At 40.4% G+C, this 23,874-nt stretch overlaps 2 protein-coding genes across 4 annotated transcripts in view; both read right to left on the minus strand.

The window, feature by feature from the left end:
• map2k7 (mitogen-activated protein kinase kinase 7) overlaps nucleotides 1–23,124 on the minus strand; it is a 31,386-nt gene extending 8,262 nt beyond the window's left edge. The window contains exons 1-8 of one of the 3 annotated variants that reach the window (XM_038273512.1): nucleotides 22,967–23,123; nucleotides 17,479–17,526; nucleotides 8,407–8,551; nucleotides 7,440–7,506; nucleotides 5,580–5,693; nucleotides 5,025–5,144; nucleotides 1,615–1,722; nucleotides 1,367–1,546 (exon numbers count right to left, since the gene is read on the minus strand). In XM_038273512.1, coding sequence (XP_038129440.1) covers nucleotides 1,367–1,546; nucleotides 1,615–1,722; nucleotides 5,025–5,144; nucleotides 5,580–5,693; nucleotides 7,440–7,506; nucleotides 8,407–8,551; nucleotides 17,479–17,526; nucleotides 22,967–23,090 — 906 coding nt within the window. In that variant the 5' untranslated portion in view covers nucleotides 23,091–23,123. Of the gene's footprint in view, nucleotides 1–1,366; nucleotides 1,547–1,614; nucleotides 1,723–5,024; nucleotides 5,145–5,579; nucleotides 5,694–7,439; nucleotides 7,507–8,406; nucleotides 8,552–8,807; nucleotides 8,812–17,478; nucleotides 17,527–22,966 lie in introns of those variants that run through there. The other 2 variants (XM_038273513.1, XM_038273514.1) reach the window with 2 other exon arrangements.
• On the minus strand, nucleotides 12,642–16,641 carry LOC119775516 (E3 SUMO-protein ligase ZBED1-like). Its single transcript, XM_038273511.1, has 3 exons — nucleotides 15,584–16,641; nucleotides 13,913–14,532; nucleotides 12,642–13,751 (listed from the first exon to the last, which is right to left on the minus strand). The coding sequence occupies exons 1-3, from the start codon at nucleotides 16,428–16,430 to the stop codon at nucleotides 13,353–13,355; spliced, it is 1,866 nt and encodes a 621-aa protein (XP_038129439.1). The 5' UTR covers nucleotides 16,431–16,641; the 3' UTR covers nucleotides 12,642–13,352.
• Nucleotides 23,125–23,874: the final 750 nt, after the last annotated feature.

The following is a 23,874-nucleotide window of genomic DNA, read 5'->3' on the forward strand; positions in this document are numbered from 1 at the left end:
ATTTTCTGATATGATGAATTTGAGATTTTCATTTGTTGTCATTTGTAATCATCAAAATTAAACAAAATAAACATCTGAAATATATGAGTTTGTAAGTAATGTATGAATATAATATACAAGTTTCACTTTTTAAATGGAATTACTGAAATCAATCTACTTTTTCATGATATTCTAATTTTATGACCAGCACCTGTATGTTGCTGTTAGCATAAACAAAACGTGTTGCACAATGCTTGCACACTGTTTTTATCCCCAGCTTTCTTTCCGCCGTCATCGTAGGTCACTCTAAATGCAAAGCGGTCCCATACAGCAGACCTATAAAGTGCTGCTGGCGCGTCTTCCAACTCCTGTTCTTTCCCACTCGCCATACCCACACAATTCTCCACAACAACTGATTTTTTTCTGCTACACCCGGCTACTCTGCTTCGCTTCTTCTTCTTGTTTACTACTGGTGGTTGGCTTTGGTCGCAGTACCGCCACCTTCTGCTCTGGAGTGTAAACGCTTCGCCTATGAGAAAAAGGAGCAGCGCTTGAACCGAACGCAACACACGCGAACCGAACCGAGACAGTCGAACCGAACGGTTTGGACGGTTTTCATAAACCGTTTGACTAATATTTACCTGATAACACAAAGAATTTTAAATAAACCTAATTGAATAGAAATTTTCCTCCATGCAGCTTATTATTAATCTATTTGAATCCCATGGCCTGTTTTTTATTCCTTTTATTTCTGTGCCCCCATTAAAACACGCTGGCCCCCGCCTGGCCCCCTGGCACATTTGGTATAGATCCGCCCCTGAAAACAGCACAAGGTGCGTCAGCGCTGCACAAAAAAACACTCATATGTTTGTCATAAATATTGAAAGGTGGTGTGTTCGGGGATAATTAATCAATTTCGGTAAAAATAAAATTGTAATAAACTTCGAAAACATGTGTAGTAAAACAGTCCGATTTATTTTACGGATTTAAAAAAAAACAAATTTAGACCACAAATATTTTATTTTGTCGTTTAATCTATTAATAATCGGACTGAAAAAGATTCCCACAAGAAGACTCTTTACTAAATTTAACGAGGGGAAACTAAAACTTTTCCACTTGAGGAGTTCTGGATAGATTATTGGCAGAAGAAAAAGTTTTTTTTTTATCTCGATTGCAAAATGTTTACTTAATTTTTCAGAATGTTGGTATAATTCCTGCTCTAAGCCGGTTGCTCTGTCAGCTAAACACACGTTCTACAGTCTCTATACTCCAGTTAACCATTAAGTGACTGAATTAGTCGACCGTTGTTTCATTAATCCGATTGTTTTCAGCCCTAGTGAACGCAGCGTTAGCGCTGCTTTGCTCTGAGTGTGAAATGCTTCCTCACCGCCATGTAGGCAGCACAGCCAGCACTGCGAGTCTTTGCCTTTGAATCCACCAGGCGGCCGCTGATGCCAAAGTCGCACAGCTTGATCTGACCTTTAGCGTCGATGAGGATGTTTGAAGGTTTGACGTCGCGGTGGATGACGCCGTGTTTCTCTTTCAGGTACAGCAATGCTTTCACTATCTGCAGCACAAACAACGATTAGGTCCAGTAAGGTGTGTCAGAAGCCCGAGTGCGGCTCTGTGACTTACTGCGACTGTCATCTTCCCCAGGATCCGCTCTGGGATGGGGCCCTGGATCCTCTTCTTCAGCTTCTCTGCACATGTTCCCATCAGCTCCATGGCGATGAACACATCCGTCTAGAGAAACGGCGGATATTCAGGAACACTTGCATACATTTACCTGAGTTTACTGCATGTGTATTAGAACTATAAAAACCACCGACTCATACAGAGATGAACCCCCAGATTCCACATCCTCCGTCTCCGCTCACGTACGTCGTGCGGTCAAAATACGGAGCCAAGCTATTATTAGCTCCGGCCGCGTTAATCTGCGTTTGCAATCGCACCGCACAGGAAAAACAGCGGCGAGAAGATCTGATTTGTCAAATTATATTATAGTAACGATGGATTGGTTGGCAACTACAAATTAGAGCATAATTCTTATATATTCCCAAAAACTAAGACCGTTTAATTCGATTATTGAATACAAACTATTAGTACTTCAACACACCAGGAAGCAGATTTTTCATCTCCATCAAAATATTAAATTTATATCGAGAGGCTGAAATGGGTTTCCTCCGTAGGGTGGCTGGGCTCTCCCTTAGAGATGGGGGGGAGGAGCTCAGTCATCCTGGGAGGACTCAGAGTACACTGCAAAAAATTAAAATCTTAATAAGTCTTTTTGTCTTAAACTAACTGCATTTTTTATTGGATTGAGGGAGTAAGTGACACACTTTGCCAATGGAACAAGAAAATTCACATTTAAAATAAGAAAAAACGACTGCATTGTCTTGTTTCAAGTGCATTTTTATGTTATCTTATTTTAAGAGTAAAAATACTCATACCATTGGCAAATCCTCTTATTTATCTACTCAAATTAAGGTTAAATTGACTTAATTTAAGAAATCTTCACTTATTTCTAGATTGTTTTTGCAGTGTAGAGCCGCTGCTCCTCCACGTCGAGAGGAGCCAGTTGAGGCAGCTCGGGCATCTGGTTAGGATGCCTCCTGGACGTCTCCCTGGTGAGGTGTTCCGCGCACGTCCCACCGGGAGGAGGCCCAGGGGGAGACCCAGGACACGCTGGAGGGACTATGTTTCTCGGCTGGCCTGGGAGCGCTTTGGGATTCCCCCGGAGGAGCTGGACCAAGAGGCTGGAGAGAGGGAGGCCTGGGCCTCCCTACTGAAGCTGCTACCCCCGCGACCCGACCCCGGAGAAGCAGAGGATGGATGGATCAAGAGGCTTAAAAGTTTAATCAAATCTAGAGAAAACTTCCTAGAGTGCCTCTCCCAACTTCAAAAGACACTTCTTATGGCAGGCATGGATGAAGAGTCGGGGAGTTTGGGGGTTGAGAACAAATATAGTTCATACTAGGGCTGCAACTAGAGATGTCCCGATCCAGGTTTTTGCACTTCCGATCCGATACCCATACTGGCCGATACCAGCCTATCCGAGCATGTATTTAAGTTTAAGTTAAAGTATTTAGCCTTAGTTGTAAGACTCATGTAGAAAAGGGTTTTAGTACTCTTGATAACATCTAGCCAGCTAAATTGGGTGAGATTGAATAAAACACAATGATTGGTAACAACAAACTTACCTGTTTATTAAGAGATAAACACAAACTGGACAAAATTATGAATAGCAATCTGAAAATTGCACAGTGAACAGTAAAACCGTAAACAGTTAAAGGTGCAAGTATTACTGTAAGTTTTAATAAAAATGCAAAACAGGGAAACACTGGCACAAAATAGTGGAATGGATCGTTTCAATCGGCGAAACTGGAAAATACGGACCAGATTTTTTTTTAAAAACTGGATCGGCATTTTACATGCTTTGCCGATACGCATTTTTTTTGCCAATATCGGCGTCCCGATCCGATACGTGGATCGGATCGGGACAAGCCTAGCTGCAACTAACGATTATTTTAAAAATCGATGAATCGGCCGATTATTTTTTCGATTAATCGATGAATCGGACAAAAAATATTTTTTATATTAACCTCTTTATTCCAAAATAAACATTTTAGACAGAACATACAAGCACACAAGTACAGGTTGCTCATTAACTGTCCTGGTGCAATATGAAAAATAAATGTTTGAGTTAAAACTACGCAAACTTACATGAGAAATGTAGCTGTACATCCACAAAATATAGGCTACTTTGTTTCATAAAGTGCAAAAAAAGGCATTTTTGCTTTTTAAGCCCCTAAGGGGTTCAAACAATAGGCCCCCCCATTTCAACAAATTAGTTTTTTTAGACTAGAAGAGTTCTGCCTTTTAAGACAGGAAAGTATAGGAGTTAAAGTTGCTACTTGAGAAAATACTGAACCATAGAGATAAAAATAGCCCTGTGATTCAAATTATAAATTGTATTTGGAATAAAAATGAGAGAACTAGGGGTGCTAAAAAACACATCCTCCAAAGACAGATATTTACATGGGAATGTGGCAGATAATTAATTGACATATTACTGATCTTGCTGGATTTTATTCTGCTTTACTTCCATAAATTGCAGGATCTTCTTTACTTTATCTTTGCCAGAAGATTTAAACTTTAAAAGTCTTGCCCTCATAATTTGCAAGTTAATTTATTTATAAAGTAAATGTAAACGCTGCTTAAGCTAATTCAAATGAAATTAAAAGTAAAATAAGTAGCCAACCTTATCACTCTCTGTAACCTACTAACACGGTAAGGACAGCATCAGATGAGCTACCTGAGAAACTAACGTTACGTTTCCCCACTTTAAAACCAAACAAACATGGCCGCTCATCCTGCTGATCAGCTCTCTTCACTGCCATTGAAGGCTCCAACGTGTTTCCTTTTCAGGTGCTGCATCATAACAGTGGTGCTTCTGTGCCATGTTCATTTGTTTTTACAAAAGTTGCATGTTACGACTTTGTTCACTTTACAAAGCGCGCATGCGCGCTTCATTTGCAATCCTGTGGCTCTGACTGCAGCGCTGAGAGGGACTCCTGCGGGAGCGCCGCGGGAGAACAGGGTTGGGATGGGGGAGGCGACCCAGGGCAATGACGACGGCGGTGGATGACGCATTAATCGCGCGACACAACTAAACGATGATGAAATTCGTTGCCAACGCTTTTAAAAGTCGATTGTATCGATTCGTTGTTGCAGTCCTAGTTGATACAAACCAATTTTATATGATGCTAGTTATCACTGTTACAAAAATCCTCAATAAAAAGAAAATACTCAAGCAGAAACTGCTCATATGCTGGATGCTGATGGGGATTTTTTTATATGTCATATTAAATTAAGCGTTCATTTACGAACGTTATGCTCCTAAAAGTTTAATAACAATAAATCGTGCATAATGTCCTCGAGGATGAGGGAAGTCGTAGCGGAGGTTGTAGGCGCAGCAGGGAGGATACGGAGGATGTGGGATTTCCGGGTAAGCTGCCATGTTTTTTGGGAAGGGAGATACTCACGTTGGTGACTATGGCGCCGTAGCACTGAATGATGTAAGGACAGTCGTGACTTTTCAGCACCACATCCAGGTCCATGAGGATACGCTTGTTTTCATCCTTGTTTCCGGTACGACGCATTTGCTGTCAACACAAAACATTAACAGCTTAACATTCATTCATGAAATCGCTGCTAGATCTGCAAACAACTCTTCCCAACGCCTCTGCTAGGCTTGTTTTTACATAGATGATGGAGGGAATTTGCCGCCCCCTGCTGGCTGATGTGAGACAATACAACTCTTTTCACCCCTGTATAGTGCAAGTTACTGTTTTTGTTCCCTTGGATAGCCCCTACAAATGGAATGATTTGATATTTAAATATGATTTCCCTGCAACTTTAAGTATCGTGCATGGGAAAACTCAAGATACATCGAATATATCCGATATATCGCCAACCCCTACTTGCTGTTAATAAAATTGTCATGAAATATTTATTTCTTTTTGAAGCTACAGTGTGTAATTTTCAATGATGTCCAAAGGAACTCCTGATCCTTCGAGCAACACCACCCAGCCTCTTACCTTAACAGCGATGACGTTGCCCGTCTTCTTGAAACGGACTTTGAAGACCTGTCCACACGTCCCACTGCCGATCTCTCCCTCGCTGATGAGGTCAGTGACTTCAGCTGGATACCGCTGGAGATGAAAACATGGCCCAAATTTAAACCAAGCTCTATAATATCCTAGCCTCGTGAGACCATCCTGATCTCGCGAGCTTTCAAGGTTTCACTCGCAGATCAGTCTGGAGACTCTCCGTTGAAGAAAACTTGGAGCAGTTAACCAAACGAACGTCCAATCAGCGTTGGCTTTGAGGCGGGTTGAGGTGTGACGCAACGAGAAGCGTGACAGTTCAGTCTAAAGAACATGGCGGCTTCAGCCGATGAAACTAGCATTAGCGTGGCTATCGAGCAAGTTTTATGGGAATTACAGAGTATTTCTTCACTGAAATAAGAGCAAAACACTGCTCTGGAGGCTTTTCTCAGAGGAAAAGATGTTTTTGCTCTTCTCCCGACTGGTTTCGGCAAGAGTTTGATCTATCAATTGGCTCCTCTTCGTCGTCGCTCTGTTAGTACGTCATATGCTTCGTTGATCTGATAGGTTTATTTGGCCCGTCTATCACCAACATAGGCCAATCAGCTAACCAGTATTTTCGCCCCTTCGCAAAATTACTTCAACGGAAGGTTTCCAGATGGATATGCGGAGCAAATCCATCTGGCGGAGTCAGGTTAGAGAAGAACCCCCTTAAGCTGGGCGTACGCTAGGGCTGGGTGTTTTCGGCAAAGTCCTGAATCGATTCGATTTTGATTCATACAGTTCTAAATCAATTAATTACAATTCGATCTGTTTTTACAATAATGAAACTGTGTTTCAAAGTATTCATACATTTTATTTTTTCCTGTCACATTAAACACAAAGTGCAAACATGTAAATCAGACAGTTTTAACATGGACTGTGAACAAAACTGTCTTAAAAGTATAAACTTGTTTGTGAAATGTGAAAAAGTGAAGCCTCACTCTAGCAAGCAGACGTGACACAGCAGACATTCATGAGCTGCATTATCTCCAATGCACAAACCATATTTGCAGCGTTGTCTGTAACTACAGGGTGTTTGCTGCTCAGCCTCCATTTGTTAATGTTTTCAGTCGACCTATTGGATATATTTGCAGCTGTCTGGCTTGAAGTCATCTTGAGCGCATCTTTTCTGCTTATTTGAATGTGAACGTCACGCGAGTCACTATAAAATGAATCGATCTCATTCCCTGGACATCGATTTTGCAAAAATGTAAAGGAATCGATTCAAAATCGATTTTTTTTACCCAGCCCCAGCGTACACTGTATGATTTTTTTTGCCCTTTTCGGGCTGATTCTTCAGTCCGGGGAGATTTTTTTGATAGGGCCGACTTTCAGCCTGATTGTGCGTGGCGTAGCGTACAGGCGGGGGTGACGAGGGGCGATCAGCCTCTCATGAGCACCTCCTGATCAGGAATCGTAAGGTCGGGAGAAAATCAAACATGTTTTACATTCAGTCGGTCATCGTAAGGGGGTCGTGGGCAAATCGCTCAGTGGGCAAACAAGGATTCTTCTTCTTCCTCTCAGATGTAAACCCAGCAGCATGGTGGGGGGGCAATGAATGAAATGGAGTTCTTTCTGTAAAACTGACAGACCTTAGTAGCCCTGTTTGCTCAGCCATGTCTTTGTCCAAATACGTCATCTCCTTTTCTTTTTAGGGCTTGGACCACAAAATTGCACAAATAGCCAAGCTAGAGCGTTTCCCTCTAGTCAGCTTCATATTCCTCTTTTACTCATTCAGCTTCTGGATAGACGTTTAAGCTCCAGTACTGCAACATGTCGGACACTAAAATGCTGAAGTGTGATCCTCACCTGACCATCAATCTTCAGATAACCCGTCTGCCTCATGATCTCCTGCAGCTTCTGGTCAATTTCCACACTGAAGAAAAAAACAAAAAATGAAAATAAAAGAGTACAGGAAGTAAGTCTTAGTTATGTAGAGCTTTAGAAGCTGGAGATCTCCCCTTCATAACAGGAGGCTTTCATCAATCCGTCTTTTCATAGAAATCCTTCACAGGTGGCTCCCAATAAATATGATGGTGAAGATTCTCAGTCTTCAAGGTCATAATTATTCCAAAGAAAGTTAAAAAAACAATCCACTGGACTTTGTTTCCAAGTTTGAAGACGTTTCTCTTCCATCCAGGAAGCTTTTTCAATTCCAAATGTCAGAAATAGCGTTTAGTTCCAGGTTTTATCCAGCAGCCCAACAAAGCCTGGTTTTTATTTAGAAAACATGCAAATAGAAACGAATGAACGGGTCCCCCCCCTCTGGAATGGGGGTCGTTTGGCTTCTTTGTTAGCCTGCAATGCCCCATACCTGTCTATGTCTCTGAAAGGGGGGGGTCATTAAAGGGAATTGTTGGCCTGGCTGAAAAGGTGAGGTCTTCTGTTCCCCTATAAAGGGGGTGGGGCGGCGATGATAACAGGAAAGAATCAACTGTGGGTTTTTAAAAGCTGAAATCTGGTTTCTTTCTTAACATAGATGGCTTCCTTCACGCCCCTCTCAAACAACCTGTCTTCTTTGTCCAAAATGTGAACATTCTGGTCATCAAAAGAAGCCAAACGACGCCATTCCAAAGGCGTGGACCTGTTCGGCCGTTTCAATTTGCATGTTTTCTAAACAAAAACAAAGCGTTTGTTGGACTGCTGTGTAAAGCCTCGAACTCAACGCTAATTCTGACATTTTGAATTGAGAAAGCTTCCTGGAAGGGAAGAGAAACTTCTTCCAACTTGGAAACAATCTCCCAATAAATAGTGTTGTTTGAAGGGTTACACCTACTTCTCGAGGCTCTTCTGCAGGCCATAAGGAGGCGTAGGTAGGGTGAGCATGTGTCGTGGGCGGCTGGGGTAGGCGTGGTGCTGAGGCGAGCTCTCTGAGGATGAGGAGCGGCTGCCGCCGTCGTTGACCAGTGGAAGCTGCAGAGCTGGGTTGAAGCAGGAGATGGTGAATCAGTCAGAGACATGGAGTGCATCCTCTACTCAAAGAAAAGAGGAGATTGTTTTAGGGGAGATTTGCCCACAAGAGGACGAAACCAACTTTTGGTGATTAGGATGCAGAGGTCCTGTTCCGACCTTTAAAAGTTTTCAGCACTTTTTTCTTTTTATGACTGTTTTAACAAACTTTGCTAAGAAAAGAGAAAGATTATTTAACATTTTTCATGTGTTTTCCGTTAGAGAAACTGGCCTCGGCGCGGTCAGGGAGTTCTTTCACAGCCACACCCACAGAGACGAGGCTTTGTTTTTGTCCTGACCCAATGTAAAAACAAACTGGCAAGTGATTTCTGCACGGACCTCTCTCGTGGAAAGAAAAGAGAAGGTCGAGATGAACTAACTAGCTCCAATGTAGCACCATTATCCTGAGGATATTTGAGTGCTGAGAGTATTTCACTCAGGTGTCTGATGGGGCAAGAAAGACCCCCCAATTTAATTTGATGTTGCTTTTTTTAATGCACCTGATGAGTTACATGTAACAATCTTCCCAAGTTAAACCCTTTTAGACTCATTATGGGCAAAAATTATTCACAACCAGCTTCCAAACATGGACCCTACGGTTGTTACTCTAGTTATAATCCTCTTAATTTATAAAGCAGCTTCTCCAATTGTGCCAGTGGGTCTCCACCTGGATGATCAGCCTGTAAAAAGAGAATTAGCCAGTGAAAGGGAGGAGTTAGTGTGAAGAGGATTCAGGCAGTCTTCAGCAGTTAGCATCTCCACGCATCGACCGACTCCAGAGAGATAGGAAGACTGACAGGTAGACACGGCGGGGAGACACTGAAAGTTCCCAGCAGGCACTGGGGCCTGGCCTCCCGTTCACACAGTGCCACTGCAAAAGGATCAGGAGGATGCCAGGAGAGGAATAAAAAAAAAAAAAAACAGACAATCCAACGAGTGAGAAAAGAAGAAATTCAGCCAAAACTGCACGGAACAGACCAAGCTGGAAGTCGGACACGGGGGTCAGACTTGGACAGGAAGACGGGTCTTCAGTTTGCACAGAAAGACCATGAGAGAAAGAGGTCAGAGTTTTCACAGCCCTCCTGCAGACGGACCAGAGCGGATGCTGGATTAGAGACCGTGGCAAACATGAAACCCATTCCATTGCATCGTGCAGAAAAGCCACATGCACCGTGATTCTCTGCCTCCGGCAAAACAAGAGTTAATGGTCCTGCACACGTCCACACATACACACACACACACAGAGAACAACACGTACCAACACTGCCCTGCCTGTGGCAACAGACACACAGGGACAGACAGAGTGGGGAGGTGTAAAGATGGGAGGGATGTGGTGAGTTTACAGGACGAGTAAATAAACTAATGAGCTCAAATACCAGCTCTACAGGGCCTGGATGATTTATAGTATAAAAACAGTCGCTCTGGTGGAAGACTAAAGAACTGAAGGGTTAAAAGCATCTGTTTAATGAAATGCACTCTTATCCAAATCATCTTCCCTAATCAAAAACTTTTATTACGTTACCTATCATGTGTTTTTAGCAGCTTCAATATCACTGAAGATCGCTGCCAGCTTTTACAAATTAATGGATTTAAGCAGTCCTAATACAGGAGGAGCAGCTTAAAACATCGAATAAGGCCACAACAAAAATCTACAAATTTTAAAATTCTGTCAATTCAACTCTAAAAAATAAACTAATCAATTAATATTATTTGCTTTAAAATAGCTTCAGCTGATCCCTCATTTTTGCCTAAACCGTCCAAAGCAGCAGTACCACCATAGCAGCCCCCCCTGCAGCCTCAACTGACATAAACAGTCGGCTGGAAGTTTTAAAATCTGCTAACCTGGAATGCTTAATGATGCCAAATGCTAGCTAAGCTAATGCTACATCCTAACACTGACAATTGAAGGAAAGTTTAAGGTCATTAAGGCTTTTTATCTGTAACAATGAAGCAACAAACCTCCTGGATAACGAAAGATGACCCTGTTTCTCTGAGCCCAATGACGGGGGTTCCGATGATGCGAAGTTCCTTTTATTTAGATACGTTTACGAAGAGCGTGGCGGCACAGCATGCAACCCTGCAGTCTACTGACTACAGAGGATTTGGGTCATACAGTGACAATGTTATTGTTTAAGTGAATAAAGTCCTAATGTTACCAGAGTAAAGTCATAACATTGTCAGCTGTAACAGAACAGATCAAGAATAAAGTCGTAACATGACGAGAATTTAGTGACAACACACGAGAATAAAGTCGTAACTTGACAAGAATAAAGTAGTAACTCGACGAGAATAAAGTAGTAACTCGACGAGAATAAAGTCGTAACTCGACGAGAATAAAGTCGTAACTTGACGAGAATCAAGTCGTAACTTGACGAGAATTTAGTCACAACACTGCAAAATAAAGGCTGCGAGAACGACGACGTAACATTGCGAGAACCACGTCGTAACTTTGCGAGAACAACAAGGTAACTTTTCGAAAGCAATCACGTAATTTTTCGAGGACAACCACATCAATTTGTGAGGACAACCAGTCAACCACTTAAATTTGCGAGGACAACGTCGTAACTGTGCGAGAACAATGTCGTAACTGTGCCAGAACAACGTCGTAACTGTGCCAGAACAACGTCGTAACTTTGCGAGAACAACGTCGTAACTTTGCGAGAACAACGTCGTAACTTTGCGAGAACAACGTCGTAACTTTGCGAGAACAACGTCGTAACTGTGCCAGAACAACGTCTTAACTGTGCCAGAACAACGTCTTAACTGTGCCAGAACAACGTCTTAACTTTGTCAGAACGTGGTAACTGTGCGAGAACAATGTCGTAACTGTGCCAGAACAACGTCGCAACTGTGCCAGAAAAACGTCGCTACTTTGCCAGAACAACGTCGTAACTGTGCGAGAACGACGTAACTGTGCGAGAACAACGTCGTAACTTTGCGAGAACAACGTCGTAACTTTGCGAGAACAACGTCGTAACTTTGCGAGAACAACGTCGTAACTTTGCGAGAACAACGTCGTAACTTTGCGAGAACAACGTCGTAACTTTGCCAGAACAACGTCGTAACTTTGCCAGAACAACGTCGTAACTTTGCCAGAACAACGTCGTAAATTTGCCAGAACAACGTCGTAAATTTGCCAGAACAACGTCGTAAATTTGCCAGAACAACGTCGTAACTTTGCGAGAACAACGTCGTAAATTTGCGAGAACAACGTCGTAAATTTGCGAGAACAACGTCGTAACCTTGCGAGAACAATGACTTAACTTTGCGCGAACAACTTCGTAACCTTACAAGAATTTACTCTGCACACCGCAAGAATAAAGTTGTAACTTTACGAGAATACAGGGGTATCTTTACAAAATAGTTAAGTATAAAGATGTAACATTGCCAGTATTTAGACGTACCATGGCAAGAATACAGACGTAAAATTGGAAGAAAAAATATGTAGCCACAATTAAATCGAATATCGTGAGAATCAAGTCATTACACTGCCAGAAGAGAAATAATATTACCAGATTTAGGAAGCCGCTTACTTTTATGTAAATTCTAACAAGAAAGAGCAATCTTCTCCTGCAATAAACTGTTGGGCTCGGTCTGAGGTCCCTCTTTTTTCTCATTAAACCATATTTTTTTATAATATTAATAATATATCATATTATTATTATTATTATGGTAAGTTTACTTTATTTTTGCAATATTACAACTGTATTCTCAAAATATGACTTTATTCCAGGGATTCAATAAAAATGAATTAGTAAGGCCTCGATTCTCTGTCATAACTAGAGAACAAATTGGTAATTTGGGGAAGAATAGAGGAGCTTTAGTGCTACAACACAGCTTCAGAGAACTCAAATATTTCATTTAAAGGTATAGTGGAGGATAGGGCTGAACGATTTTAAGAAAAAATTGAAATTGCGATTTTTCTGGCAGAGATTGCGGTTTCGATTTCAACCACGATTTATTTTTTTATCAAATTTCAGTACAAATTAATATATATTTAATAATTATATAACCAATGAATTCAATTAAGATAATGCAAGAATGAAAACTGGTGGCAACATATTTCAAATGCAAGACTGTTTATTCAAGCACCTAAGAAACAAATTATATTATCCAAAAAAGTCAAATAAAATGAGAACCCTCCTTTGTAAACTTTTGCTTCTTTTACATTCATTAACAAAAAATATCAAGCATCAATGGCTCATCAGCATCAAAATAATTGCACTTTTGTAAAATAACGTAGGCTACATAAAAATTACAAAGGGACGGGAGCCCTCTTAAGTAAACTTTTGCTTCTTTTACACTTTTCATTAAAAAAATATTAATGGCTCAGCAGCATCAAAACAATTGCACTTTGTAAAATAACATAAGCTTCATAAAAAATATAACATATAACAACAAAGTTGAGCAAAAATGAAGTCTTACCTTAAAAGAAGTGCAAAATGGCTCAAAGGAGCTAGCTTATGAACATAAACAGAGCAGTTACAGAAATACAACCCCTGTACTTAGAAACCTGTGCTTCTTCAAATAAAGTGGCAAGAGGAATTGAAACATAAAAGGTAGTAAAAAATAACAGTACAATAATAGTATTAAAGTTTAAATTATCCTATATTTTCCTCACAACAAATGATGCCAGAATGGTTAAATTATTTTACATAGTCAGTAAACAAAAGATAAGTAAAAAAGATGAACAAAGTTATGTCCCGGTAAGTGCAAGTAAGGGATTTCAGGATAAGATGAAAAAACAATGTTCCCCTTCATCGCTACATCTCTTTAGAGATTTTTGGCCAGGAAAACCAACATGTCAACCCTTGCTGGCTTCAGACTTGCACGCTGACATGTGACAATATTACCACTGGCACTGAACAGTCTCTCTGATGGTGCACTTGTTGCTGGTATGCAAAGGTACTTACGAGCCAACCTGCTAAGCCAGGGGAAGTTGACATTGTGCACTCTCCACCAGGCCAGTGGATCTTGCTCTCCATCAATGCTAGGAGTTATGAGGTAGTTGTCCAGTTCTGCTTTAATGGTATCCTCCAACTGCATAGTAGAGGAAGCAGGGACCGCCTTGAAAAAGCTGCCCAGTGACCGCTTTCGCTTTGTAGAGGTGGATGGTGGTTCTTCTTCTGTACTGAGTGGCATGGGATGGGTTTTGACACAAGCCCTCTGCTCCTGCAACACACAGTAGAGGCATAATGTTTTGCAATTAGTTGTGATTACTGACATTGATGTTGAAATGTTGCCTTGGTCTTACAGTATAATTCAAAAACATATATAGAAAAAACACAGCTTTTTGTTTTATTTTGAAAGAGTGAAGAAAAAGGACAGCTTACCTTTAGTGCCAACTGCTCCATTTCCATCTTCACTCTGTCTTTCATGAATTGGACATTCTCCTCACTAATGTAGTTGGTCTTAAATCTTGGGTCGAGGAAAGATGCAATGTCCAGGAGTTCCTGGGTCGCTGGGTCACTGTATTTCTCTTCAATGTAGTGGAGAGCTTTTGACTTTATCTCCTTTGTGAGATCTGTGTCTTGGTCAGTTACAGCAAGTGTTGCTGTTCTCAGCAGGTGGAGCACTGGCTTTAGGTAGGATACGCTCACATAGTCCTCACCTGAGAGGGCGTCTGTGAACTCCTGAAGAGGACCGAGAGCATTGTTTACAGATTCAAGCACATCAGTGTCTTGCCAAGTCGGGACCAGGTGCCGCGTCTTCCTGTCTTCAGACAGAACTTGGCACAGTGCCTTGCTCTGTCCCAACACCCTCTCAATCATTTTCTGCCGGGAGCCCCATCGTGTCGGACATTCGGTGACCATTGACTGCTGAGGAAGATTCAGGTCTTCCTGTGCCTGTTTTAGCGCCGCCTTTTTCTTCCAGCTGTGGCTGAAGACTGCTACCAGCTGCTTGCACAGTCCTGTGGCCCGTTTGATGCGTTGGTCATCTTTGACTGCATTTTCTGGGAAAAACATTACATACAGTCAGATAAGCCTACTTCATAACTTTTTTTAACAGCAGACATCAGGTGGTGCTATCACATTAAGTAATTCGCCATACATTAATTTGTAACTGGTGATTAATTTGCAGCAATATGTTTATTCGACAATCCACTAAAACACAACAAACCTTTCAATCTGTAATAAAGTGGCATCAGCCATCCTCATATCTGCTACAAAATACCATTGGCGTCATTTGCTTTTTTTTTTTTTTTATTTATTATTTTTTTGTTTACTAAAGTGTGTCAAAAATAAGCTTAGGGCAGGGGTCTTCAACATTTTCCTGGCCAAGGAACCCAAACTGATGGCGAGATGGAGCAGGGACCCCATAATTATATATATTGTATGAAATTGTGTTATATAAAACTGCTCCTATAGTCACTCTATTACAGATGGAGTGATTTAACAAAATAATTACTCCCTGGGATTATTAAAGTATTTCTGATTCTGATTCCTGCTTGATGGGACAGGTGCTGTGAATGAAATATTGTCTTGAAAGAGCTGTGTCACTGAATGTGAGCATTGATGACTGAAAGACATCTTCTGCCTCCATTTATCTGTGTTAATTCATGTTAATGTGTATTTAAAGACATCTCAATTAATGAAAAAAGTTGCAGGGGGGAATATATAAAAAAGTCTAATCAACCAAAACTTTCGCGACCCCCATGCAGTACCTCCGTAGACCCCCTAGGGGTCGCGCACAACCCTGTTGAAGACCTCCTGCTTAGGGGAAACGGCATTTGTATCTCTCTGTTCCTTGGCATTCCGTAGCTAAACAGAAGCAAGCAGTAGCTTATTGGGAGGTTTCAAAGTTTACTCATGAAAGCGTTTATTTTTATAGGTAGGAGAAACGGTAGCATTGCGCTAACAGTTGGTCAGCTAACAAAAGCGTGAAAACAAACATAGGGTCGCTTTGTCCCCCTCCCCCGCCCTAACTGTGTTTGAGAGACTATGATAACACTAATTCTTACACAGTAAATTTGGACACACACACACACACACACACACACTTACCAATTGCAAGATGCAGCCGGTGCCCGAAGCACTGCAGTCTGGTCCACTGATTGAGCTCCATCGCTTTGACCATGTTCGTGGCGTTGTCTGTTGTGATGCAGGTCTGGGCCTCTTCTTTTAGGCCCCAGTTTGCCAAGCACTCTTTAAGCCCAGTTGCAATGTTCTCCCCCGTATGGTCAGTGGGGAAGTATGCTGTCTGCAGGCAGCGGCTTCTCAACTCAAAGTTTGCATTCACGAAATGCACCGTCAAACTCATGTATGGCTCGGTCGTTCTACTTGACCACAGATCCGTAGTTGACGCGTAAAACTCCATGTTTTCCAGCTCATTTAGAACTTTGGCCCTGCATTCTCCGTACAGCTGTGGGATGGCGACTCGGTTAAAGTAGGTGCGGGAGGGTAGAACATACCTCTTGTCCATTGTGCGTAGCAAACTTTTAAAAGCGTCTTTGGTTACTGTGTTTACAGACACCATATCCTTCGATATGTAATTCGTTACGGCAGTGGTAATCTCCTTGTGTCTTCGGCTAGTTCTTTCATAAGGCGTCAAACTGGCAAAGGATGAAGTTATGGTTGGCTGTTTTGCTGAAGTATCACTGCTACTTGATGTTTCAAGGCTCTTTTTCGCCATACAATCCTCATACAAGTTAAGGTGGTGGACTCTCAAGTGACGATGTAAATTGGTGGTATTGCCAGCCGATGTAGCCACTTTCCCACGACATGTTTGGCAAATCACCTGTTTCTGGTGCTCATCAGTGGCCTCAAATCCAAAATACTGCCAAATGACCGACGTGCTGTTTTTCTTTGGTATTAATTTTGTCGGCTCCGCGTCTGCTCCCGCTTCAGCCATCTTGAAATTGAATCTCGAGCTTACGAGCTACACTGAAAACGTCATCTGGTCACGCGCAGCCTTTCAGCTTTCTGATTGGTTCTGGCCGACACAGAGCCTTTTCTGATTGGTAATAGCCGACACAGAGCCTTTCTACATGAGCATGCATTGGAATTATTGAGGAATTATTGGGCTAATATGCACCAAGAAAAACCGCAGCTTTGACATTCCTAAAATCGCGTTGCTTGAGATCGCGGTTTTCGGTCGAAAACGATAGATCGTTCAGCCCTAGTGGAGGATGTTCTTTTTCCCGGTGGATCATCAAGATAACTCGTTCTCCTAATTGTCAATCATTCAGGTGACATGTTGACGTACGGCCGTCCTATGTGCTCGTCCCCATTTTCACTTACCGGTTGTGAGTCTGACAGTAATGCAATAAAAATAGAAAATCTTCTTTTGGAAAGTAAATTTGTATGAGCGATGCAAACAGCAACTTTTAAACAGAGCGTTCACGAGGGGAAATAGGCTCGTGCACGCTCTAGCATGCTTTTCATTGGCGTTCCCTATCAGGAGCGGGTACAGGGTTGTGCATGTGCTTCTTTAAAAATTTGTGAAAATCATCCACTATACCTTTAAAGGACAACTAAACATACCAGGAAGTAAAAATAATATTTTCTTAGTCTTAAAAATAAACCAACAGATAAAAATCAGTACGACCTGGTCAGAAAGATAAAGCAGGCGGAAAAACCAGTTACTAAATCTCTGAGTTTTTTTTTTAACCATCAGTTATAGAAGATAAACAACGATCATATAAATATCAATGCATTACAAAGATAAATTAGCTCCTGTCAGCTTTTGGGCTTCACAGAGCAAGAGAAAGTAAATGTATAATTAAATAGAGGCCTTCCTTCCTAACCTCTGTCTACCTCCCTCGGGTGTTATAGGTGGTATTATATCAATAAACAACCATCTGAAGTAGAGAGGAAGAAGAAGGAGAGAGGAAGAATAAACCAGGGCACAGAGATGTTAGGAGGTGCAGTGGCATGAGGAGCGATGGATTGAATGATACCTGCACGCTGGGAGGGGGCTGGAGCAGGACTGAGCTGGATCACGATGACTAGACAGAAGAAAGAAAATATATACACACACACGTACGTTACTGTAGTGTTCTAAACACATGTGAACCCAACAAGCACACCATCAAAGAACACAGAGCATCAGCTTAACTTTTCTTATAAAAAAAAAAAAGTGTTCTTAAAAGGTTGGTTTTATTCCAACCCTCACAGACTAAAAGCTTAGAATACGGGACTAAAAACGCACCACGCTTCCTCTGCTACAGTACTGGACTCTAAAGCTCTTTGGAAAACGGCTTTAAGACTTAAGCCGACTTAAAGTGGTTAAAAAATTACCAAACGACATTACCCCTTTATAGGGCAAGTTACCGTTTTTGATCACTTACATACACCCCCCCCGTCCCTCAGTGAGGTCTAGAAGCACAAGATCTATGTCAGCCATTCAGCAAAGATGCAGCTACATGGCTGAACATCTCATTTTGGCATTTGACCAATTAGATGAGCCCTTGAAGGATATATTACCTACTGGAAATTAAGCTGGAAAAAAAATTTTTAAATTAACAAGTCAAGAAAAACTGTAAAAAGCTAATTGTAAAGTTAAACAGTAAAGTTAACAATTATATTCAGGTTTATCAACTAAAGAACTGTAAGCACCAGTACCAGCATTAATGCCTCTAAGGTTATGTTGTACCAAAGAAATGTATTTCTTTGCCTCTCAAGAGTGTTTTTCATGTATTTCTTATCGAAGCTCTTTTGTTATTTTTCTTAATATTTTCGGGCAAGTTGGCGTTTCTTGTTATTACATTGACATTCATTTTAATCCATCAGAAATACCCATATATTTGCAATGTTACAAAGGTAATAAAGTCTTGTCCTGGATTCCAATAACACTACTGGCTTAAAGTTTTGATTTTCAAAGTATTTCATCGAGTGCCCTATAAAGAGTTAAAACAGCTAGAAATCTCATTTTAGCAAACTGCAAAAAAAAAGGGAGGGTGGAAAATATTTTCCCCTGCAGATCCATTTGTGCATCAAAGCAGAAAGCTAACAGGTGGCTAACAAAATCAAACATTGTCTTTTTTTTTCTTCATGTGTCAATCATTGGACGGGACCTCGAGTCCCATCCAATGGGTTCGAGGTCTGGTATATAATCGCACCAGTAACATTTAACTGATGTTAACACTGATAACTGTCCAATTTCATTCTAAATACAGATTTGATTCATCTGGATCTCACTGTAATTTTTCTCATCTTTATAGTAGAATCAGACGCCTCTAAAAGTGATTCAGTGATCTGGAACATAGTGAGATCAGTTGCTCGTTGACTACTTGCTTCAATTCCCTTCACAATAAGATCAACTAGTCACCACCACACCATGCCGGTGTAGGAACCCAGGTCCTGCCCTTTCTTATGAAGTCAACATATGGCAACTCCAATCGGACAAACTGTATTGCACCCGCTTCTTAAGAATCAAATCTCCTTTAAAGTCTCAACATATGACCTATATTTGCTAATATTTTACATTTCATTGGCGATCTAAAGTAGAAAACAAACATCGTCAGTGTTAAATGAAAGCACTGCCTTCTAAGTAGGGCTGAAACGATTCATCGAGTAACTCGAGTAACTCGATTACAAAAAATCCTCGAGGAAATGTATCTGCCTCGAAGCTTCGCTAAATTTATTGTATTGTAATAAGCAATGCTGTTAAATACGCAGCACACTGGTCTAGCCGGAGGGTTTCTGTGTTGCACAACGCTACCACTTCCGTTAGCGCCTGGCGCGCTTGTGCTAAGTTTGTAGCTATGGAGGGAACCGGAGAAAGCTCAGAAGGAGAACCCCGAAAGCGACAAAAAATGTCCAAAGTTTGGGAACATTTTAGGCTAAACAGAAAGGACAACACAGCGCAATGCATCCACTGCAAAGCAGAATTGGCGTACCACAACAGCACAACATCAATGTTGCAGCATCTGAAGAGAAAACACCCGCTACATGCATCCAACTCGTACACGGTTGCTAACAGGTAACGTTTATGTTCTCTTTGCTAACTACGTTGTGTGATAATCTGCCATGTTATAGATGTAAATTGAGGCACATTATTTTGCTAACGTTATATCTAAACATAGCGGTTACTTAACCGGGTGTAGTGTAAATTGTATGTGAGGGTGGAACTGAGAGAAATTATGCAGGACTTAATGTAAGTTTGTTAATAAAAATACGCAGCAACAGATTACAGGCATAAGCTGAAAAGCATTTATTTATTGGTGTCTTTCCATCCTGAAAAGTTACAGTCTTTTCTTCTCGCTACTGTTATGTATGAATTAGAAATTTTTGATTAATATTTTTTGTAGTAATTCTATATTTGTTTATACCTAAGCAATCAAGAATAAATAATAGCATCGTCTTAATAAAAATAGCAACATTTTTGCATTTTATCATGACTAGTTAAGGCTGCAGAACTCTGTACAAACTCAAACCTTTACATTTAGACATTTTTATAAGCATATTTATGAGCCTGCCACTTTATTATTTGAATATAATTTAATATCTTATAACTTTTCTTCAGGTTAAAGCAAACTACTGTTACAAGTAAACTTTCTAAACTACAAACATTTAACTGTTAGGGATGCTCAAAAAGGAGATATTGGACTGATCTGGACTAACTGGTGTTATTGCAGATTTGCCAATAGTTTATTTTATAAATTTTTTTTATCTGATTACTCTATTAATCGTAAGAATAATCGATAGATTACTCGATTACTAAAATATTCGTTTACAACAGCCCTACTTCTAAGACAGACTGAGCTCTGCCATTTAACAAGGTGACACAAAAAGTCTCAACTTAATTTTATTCTTTTTATTAATCTGCCTTTTAAGTTAGGGAACGACTCTAAGACAGAACAGGGCTGATTACTGTTGAAACATTACGAATGTCTTGTTCTCATCTACTTTGCAAAGCAAGTAAAGTGTTGACTGACTAAAATCCATCGATAATTTAACTGGACGGTAGAGTTGAAAACATTTTTCACACGAAAAACGTCACAATGACAGTATATGTGAAACGTAACATTATAGACCGATGCTAAATTAAGTCTCTATGCACAACTTCTTAATCGGGCTTCAATAGACCATTGATTTTTGGGGAAGCTCCAGACAACCATCAGATTCAGCAGTACTTCCGTGTATCTAGCCAGGCAAAGAACACCAGTACTGGGGAGAGACCTGCGGCTGGATGAGCTCTGTGATGGAGGTAAAGGAGGATGATGAACAGACCTTCAAGGGCTAAATTAAAACAGCTTTTTTTTTAAAGCCACCTGAAAACCTCTTTAGAGAATTCCTTATGTCATCCTTTTTCTACATTCTTTTCTCTATACTCCAATCTGACTGAAAAAAGCAGAATGCAGAGAGAGCGGAGCAATGACCACTCATCTCGTTAGATTCACCGCTGCCCCACGTGTTGTGCATAGAGAGACGATGCAATTCCCCTGACCTTGCTCACACCAAAAGCTTTTTGGCCATGATGTGGTGCAGCCGGGTCATTAGAGCTTTAAAGGAAAGTGCGCTCATATTCAGAATACAAACTTCTTAAAGTACTTTAAATATGAAATTATTAACTAGTGTTTAATAAATAACCGTTTTTAACTGGTAGCTTTTTGCAGTTTTCCAACATCCAGCTGCCATGCACGTGGGCATTGTCAGTTTCACTATAGCTCTGGTGAATTTCAATGGTGAAGTCCTCTGGAAATCTTCAATAATTGTATTAGAATTGCATACATATTAGTTTTAGGTATAAATAATGATTTTATGTTGGGACAATATCATCTGATAAAGAGTATATTTATATACATGTTTAAGGCATAATGATTTGACATTTAAATATGTCTTCCCTACAACTTAAAGGTTGAATACACTTAATTTAAGAAATGTTTGCTTTTTTCTAGATTGTTTTTGCAGTGGTCAGCAGCTACTGTCGAGCCAGGACATTTTATTCATACACTGGAACATAGAAAAGGTTGACCAGACGCCCCCGATTTCCGGGGACAGTACCCGTTTTCCACAAACTCAGTTTTATGAATGAGGGAGAAAATGTTGCATATGAACTGTATTATGATAGAAGCTCGAGTTCCGACTTCTTTGGAGCTCAAGGAGAGCAAGCGCTGTATTATTATTAAATTCATAGGATCAAAACATGCGGAAATGAATGATTAATTTAATATAACAGATTTGTGCAGTTTCTACTGCTTCAAGCTGCTCATGAGAATGATCCTGGTTTATAGATGTGGTTTAATTGTTGTATGAATATATGTAACTTTTTTAATAGTGACGCAGATTTTAATCCAGGCAACCGAATGCACTGCAGCTGTCCAGGATACAGTAGAAACAACTAGAGGCCATTTCAGTTTATAGTTATCATTATGTAGGAAAAAATATGTTTTTCAATTTGCATATATGTATAAATATAAAAAGTTTCATTTTAATGTTTTGGAATGGAAAAAGAGAGAAATTCCCAAGGACTGTATTAATGCAAACTGGTCTGTTCCTGAACACATTGTTATGCTGCTCACAAGGGAAGAAGACAGAGACTGACTGACCAGATGGCTCTAATAACCACTATTGATTGATTAATATTATTTATCTTAGGAAATGGAAGAGGCACATTCCTGGATTTCACACTTCATTTTTGTTTAAATATTAATAAACATGTAAAAATTGATAAAAACAAACATCACTGTCTGTGTTTCCTACTTAAATTTTCATAAAATGTATTAATGAGCTGGAAATATCCCTAGATTAGATTGCAGAAATCTGGTCACCTTAACATAGATTTACAAAATAATATCTAACGCAAACTAAAAAAATCGTGGATGTGTCACCCAATAATAAAAGAGAAATAAAGCGAGATTATGTCACCTAATGCTCCCCTAGACTAAACATTTAGTTCCCTCCTGTAATCTCTGCCTCACCAGTAACCGAGGTTAGCTAACCTGCGGTGGTTTCTACTAATTACCCTCTATGTGCCGAAGGATCACTAATTATTGACATAAGATTGAGGCCTAAACCAAATACTTTTACCTTCATAAACTACCACCCGATACATCTATTAGGAATATATGACATGTCTATAGCCTTACGATATGAAGGGGATTGATATATATGTTCATGCTAATGTTGGGCCTGTTAGCCTAGCATGTTTCACAGATTTGATATTAAATTCATTTCGCTACAATATTGTCAAGGAAAACTAATTCGACGTCGTTTTTGCTTTTAATCTCGGTTTTATCTCGACACGTGCAGAAGTTGTCCTACATGTTGTGTTTATTTGACAGAATAGCTAAGACTGAGGGTTTGTTTACGTAGCTAGTCTGTTAGCAACATGGCTAATAGCTTAGCGCTACAGAACACCCCCCTTAGCTTCTTCTCTCTGCCTCTTTCCAGAACCGATTCTAACCGTTACCCCCTGGACCCCCCCCGCCGGGAGATACTCACTTGGCCTCGGCCGTGACCGCTGCGGACTCATGTCGATTTTGATGTCAATTTTCCGGCGAGCTTCTTCATTTTCAAGCTTTAGCTTCTCTTCGATTCGAGACAACCTCTGTTCGAGCGACGACATCTTGAAAAATTGAGCACCATGTAGCTGCCCGACCCGCAGAGCTCTCTGCTACCCTCTCTGGCAGGCAGCGGTATGGCAAGTGCTTTATACATTTAATTGCCCAGGAATTATTCCAACAATGAGCATCTTCTTCTCGGTAAAATAGAAAATACATTTGTAAATGTAGAAAAGCATCCCCACGGAAGAGGATTAAGGCCACTGAAAAAATAAAAAAGTAAACAGATTTAGAAATATTTGAGTTTAATATGGGAAAAAGTTAGAATTCTGACTTTTTTCTCAGAATTCTAACTTTACTTTGAGGAATTCTGACTTTAAAGTCAGAATTCTGAGATTAAAGTCAGAATTCTGAGATTAAAGTCAGAATTCTAACTCTGAGAATTCTGAGATTAAAGTCAGAATTCTGATATTAAAGTCAGCATTTAAAAGTCAGAATTCTGAGATTAAAGTCAGAATTCTAAAGTCAGAATTCTAACTTTACTTTACTTCAGAACTCTGAGTATTCTGACTTTAAACTCAGAATTCTGAGATTAAAGTCAAAATTCTGATATTAGATGTAAAATATGGGACAGCACATTAGCACATCAATTTTGGCTTTGTCCAAATATTCAAAGTTTCTAGACCTCAATATTTGAATGGTACTCTCGCGCCCTTAAAGTTAACATAAAACCCGATCCAGAAACAGCCCTCTTTGGTGTCTCGGACACTCTTAACAAACTGGGAACTGGGTCGTGATGTAACAACAGTGGTCTCCTATGGCATGATGATAGCCAAAAGATGCATATTA

Source organism: Cyprinodon tularosa, unplaced genomic scaffold (genome assembly GCF_016077235.1).
Source record: "Cyprinodon tularosa strain WSP-4 unplaced genomic scaffold, ASM1607723v1 ctg874, whole genome shotgun sequence".
In the NCBI taxonomy this organism is placed as follows: Eukaryota; Metazoa; Chordata; class Actinopteri; order Cyprinodontiformes; family Cyprinodontidae; genus Cyprinodon; species Cyprinodon tularosa.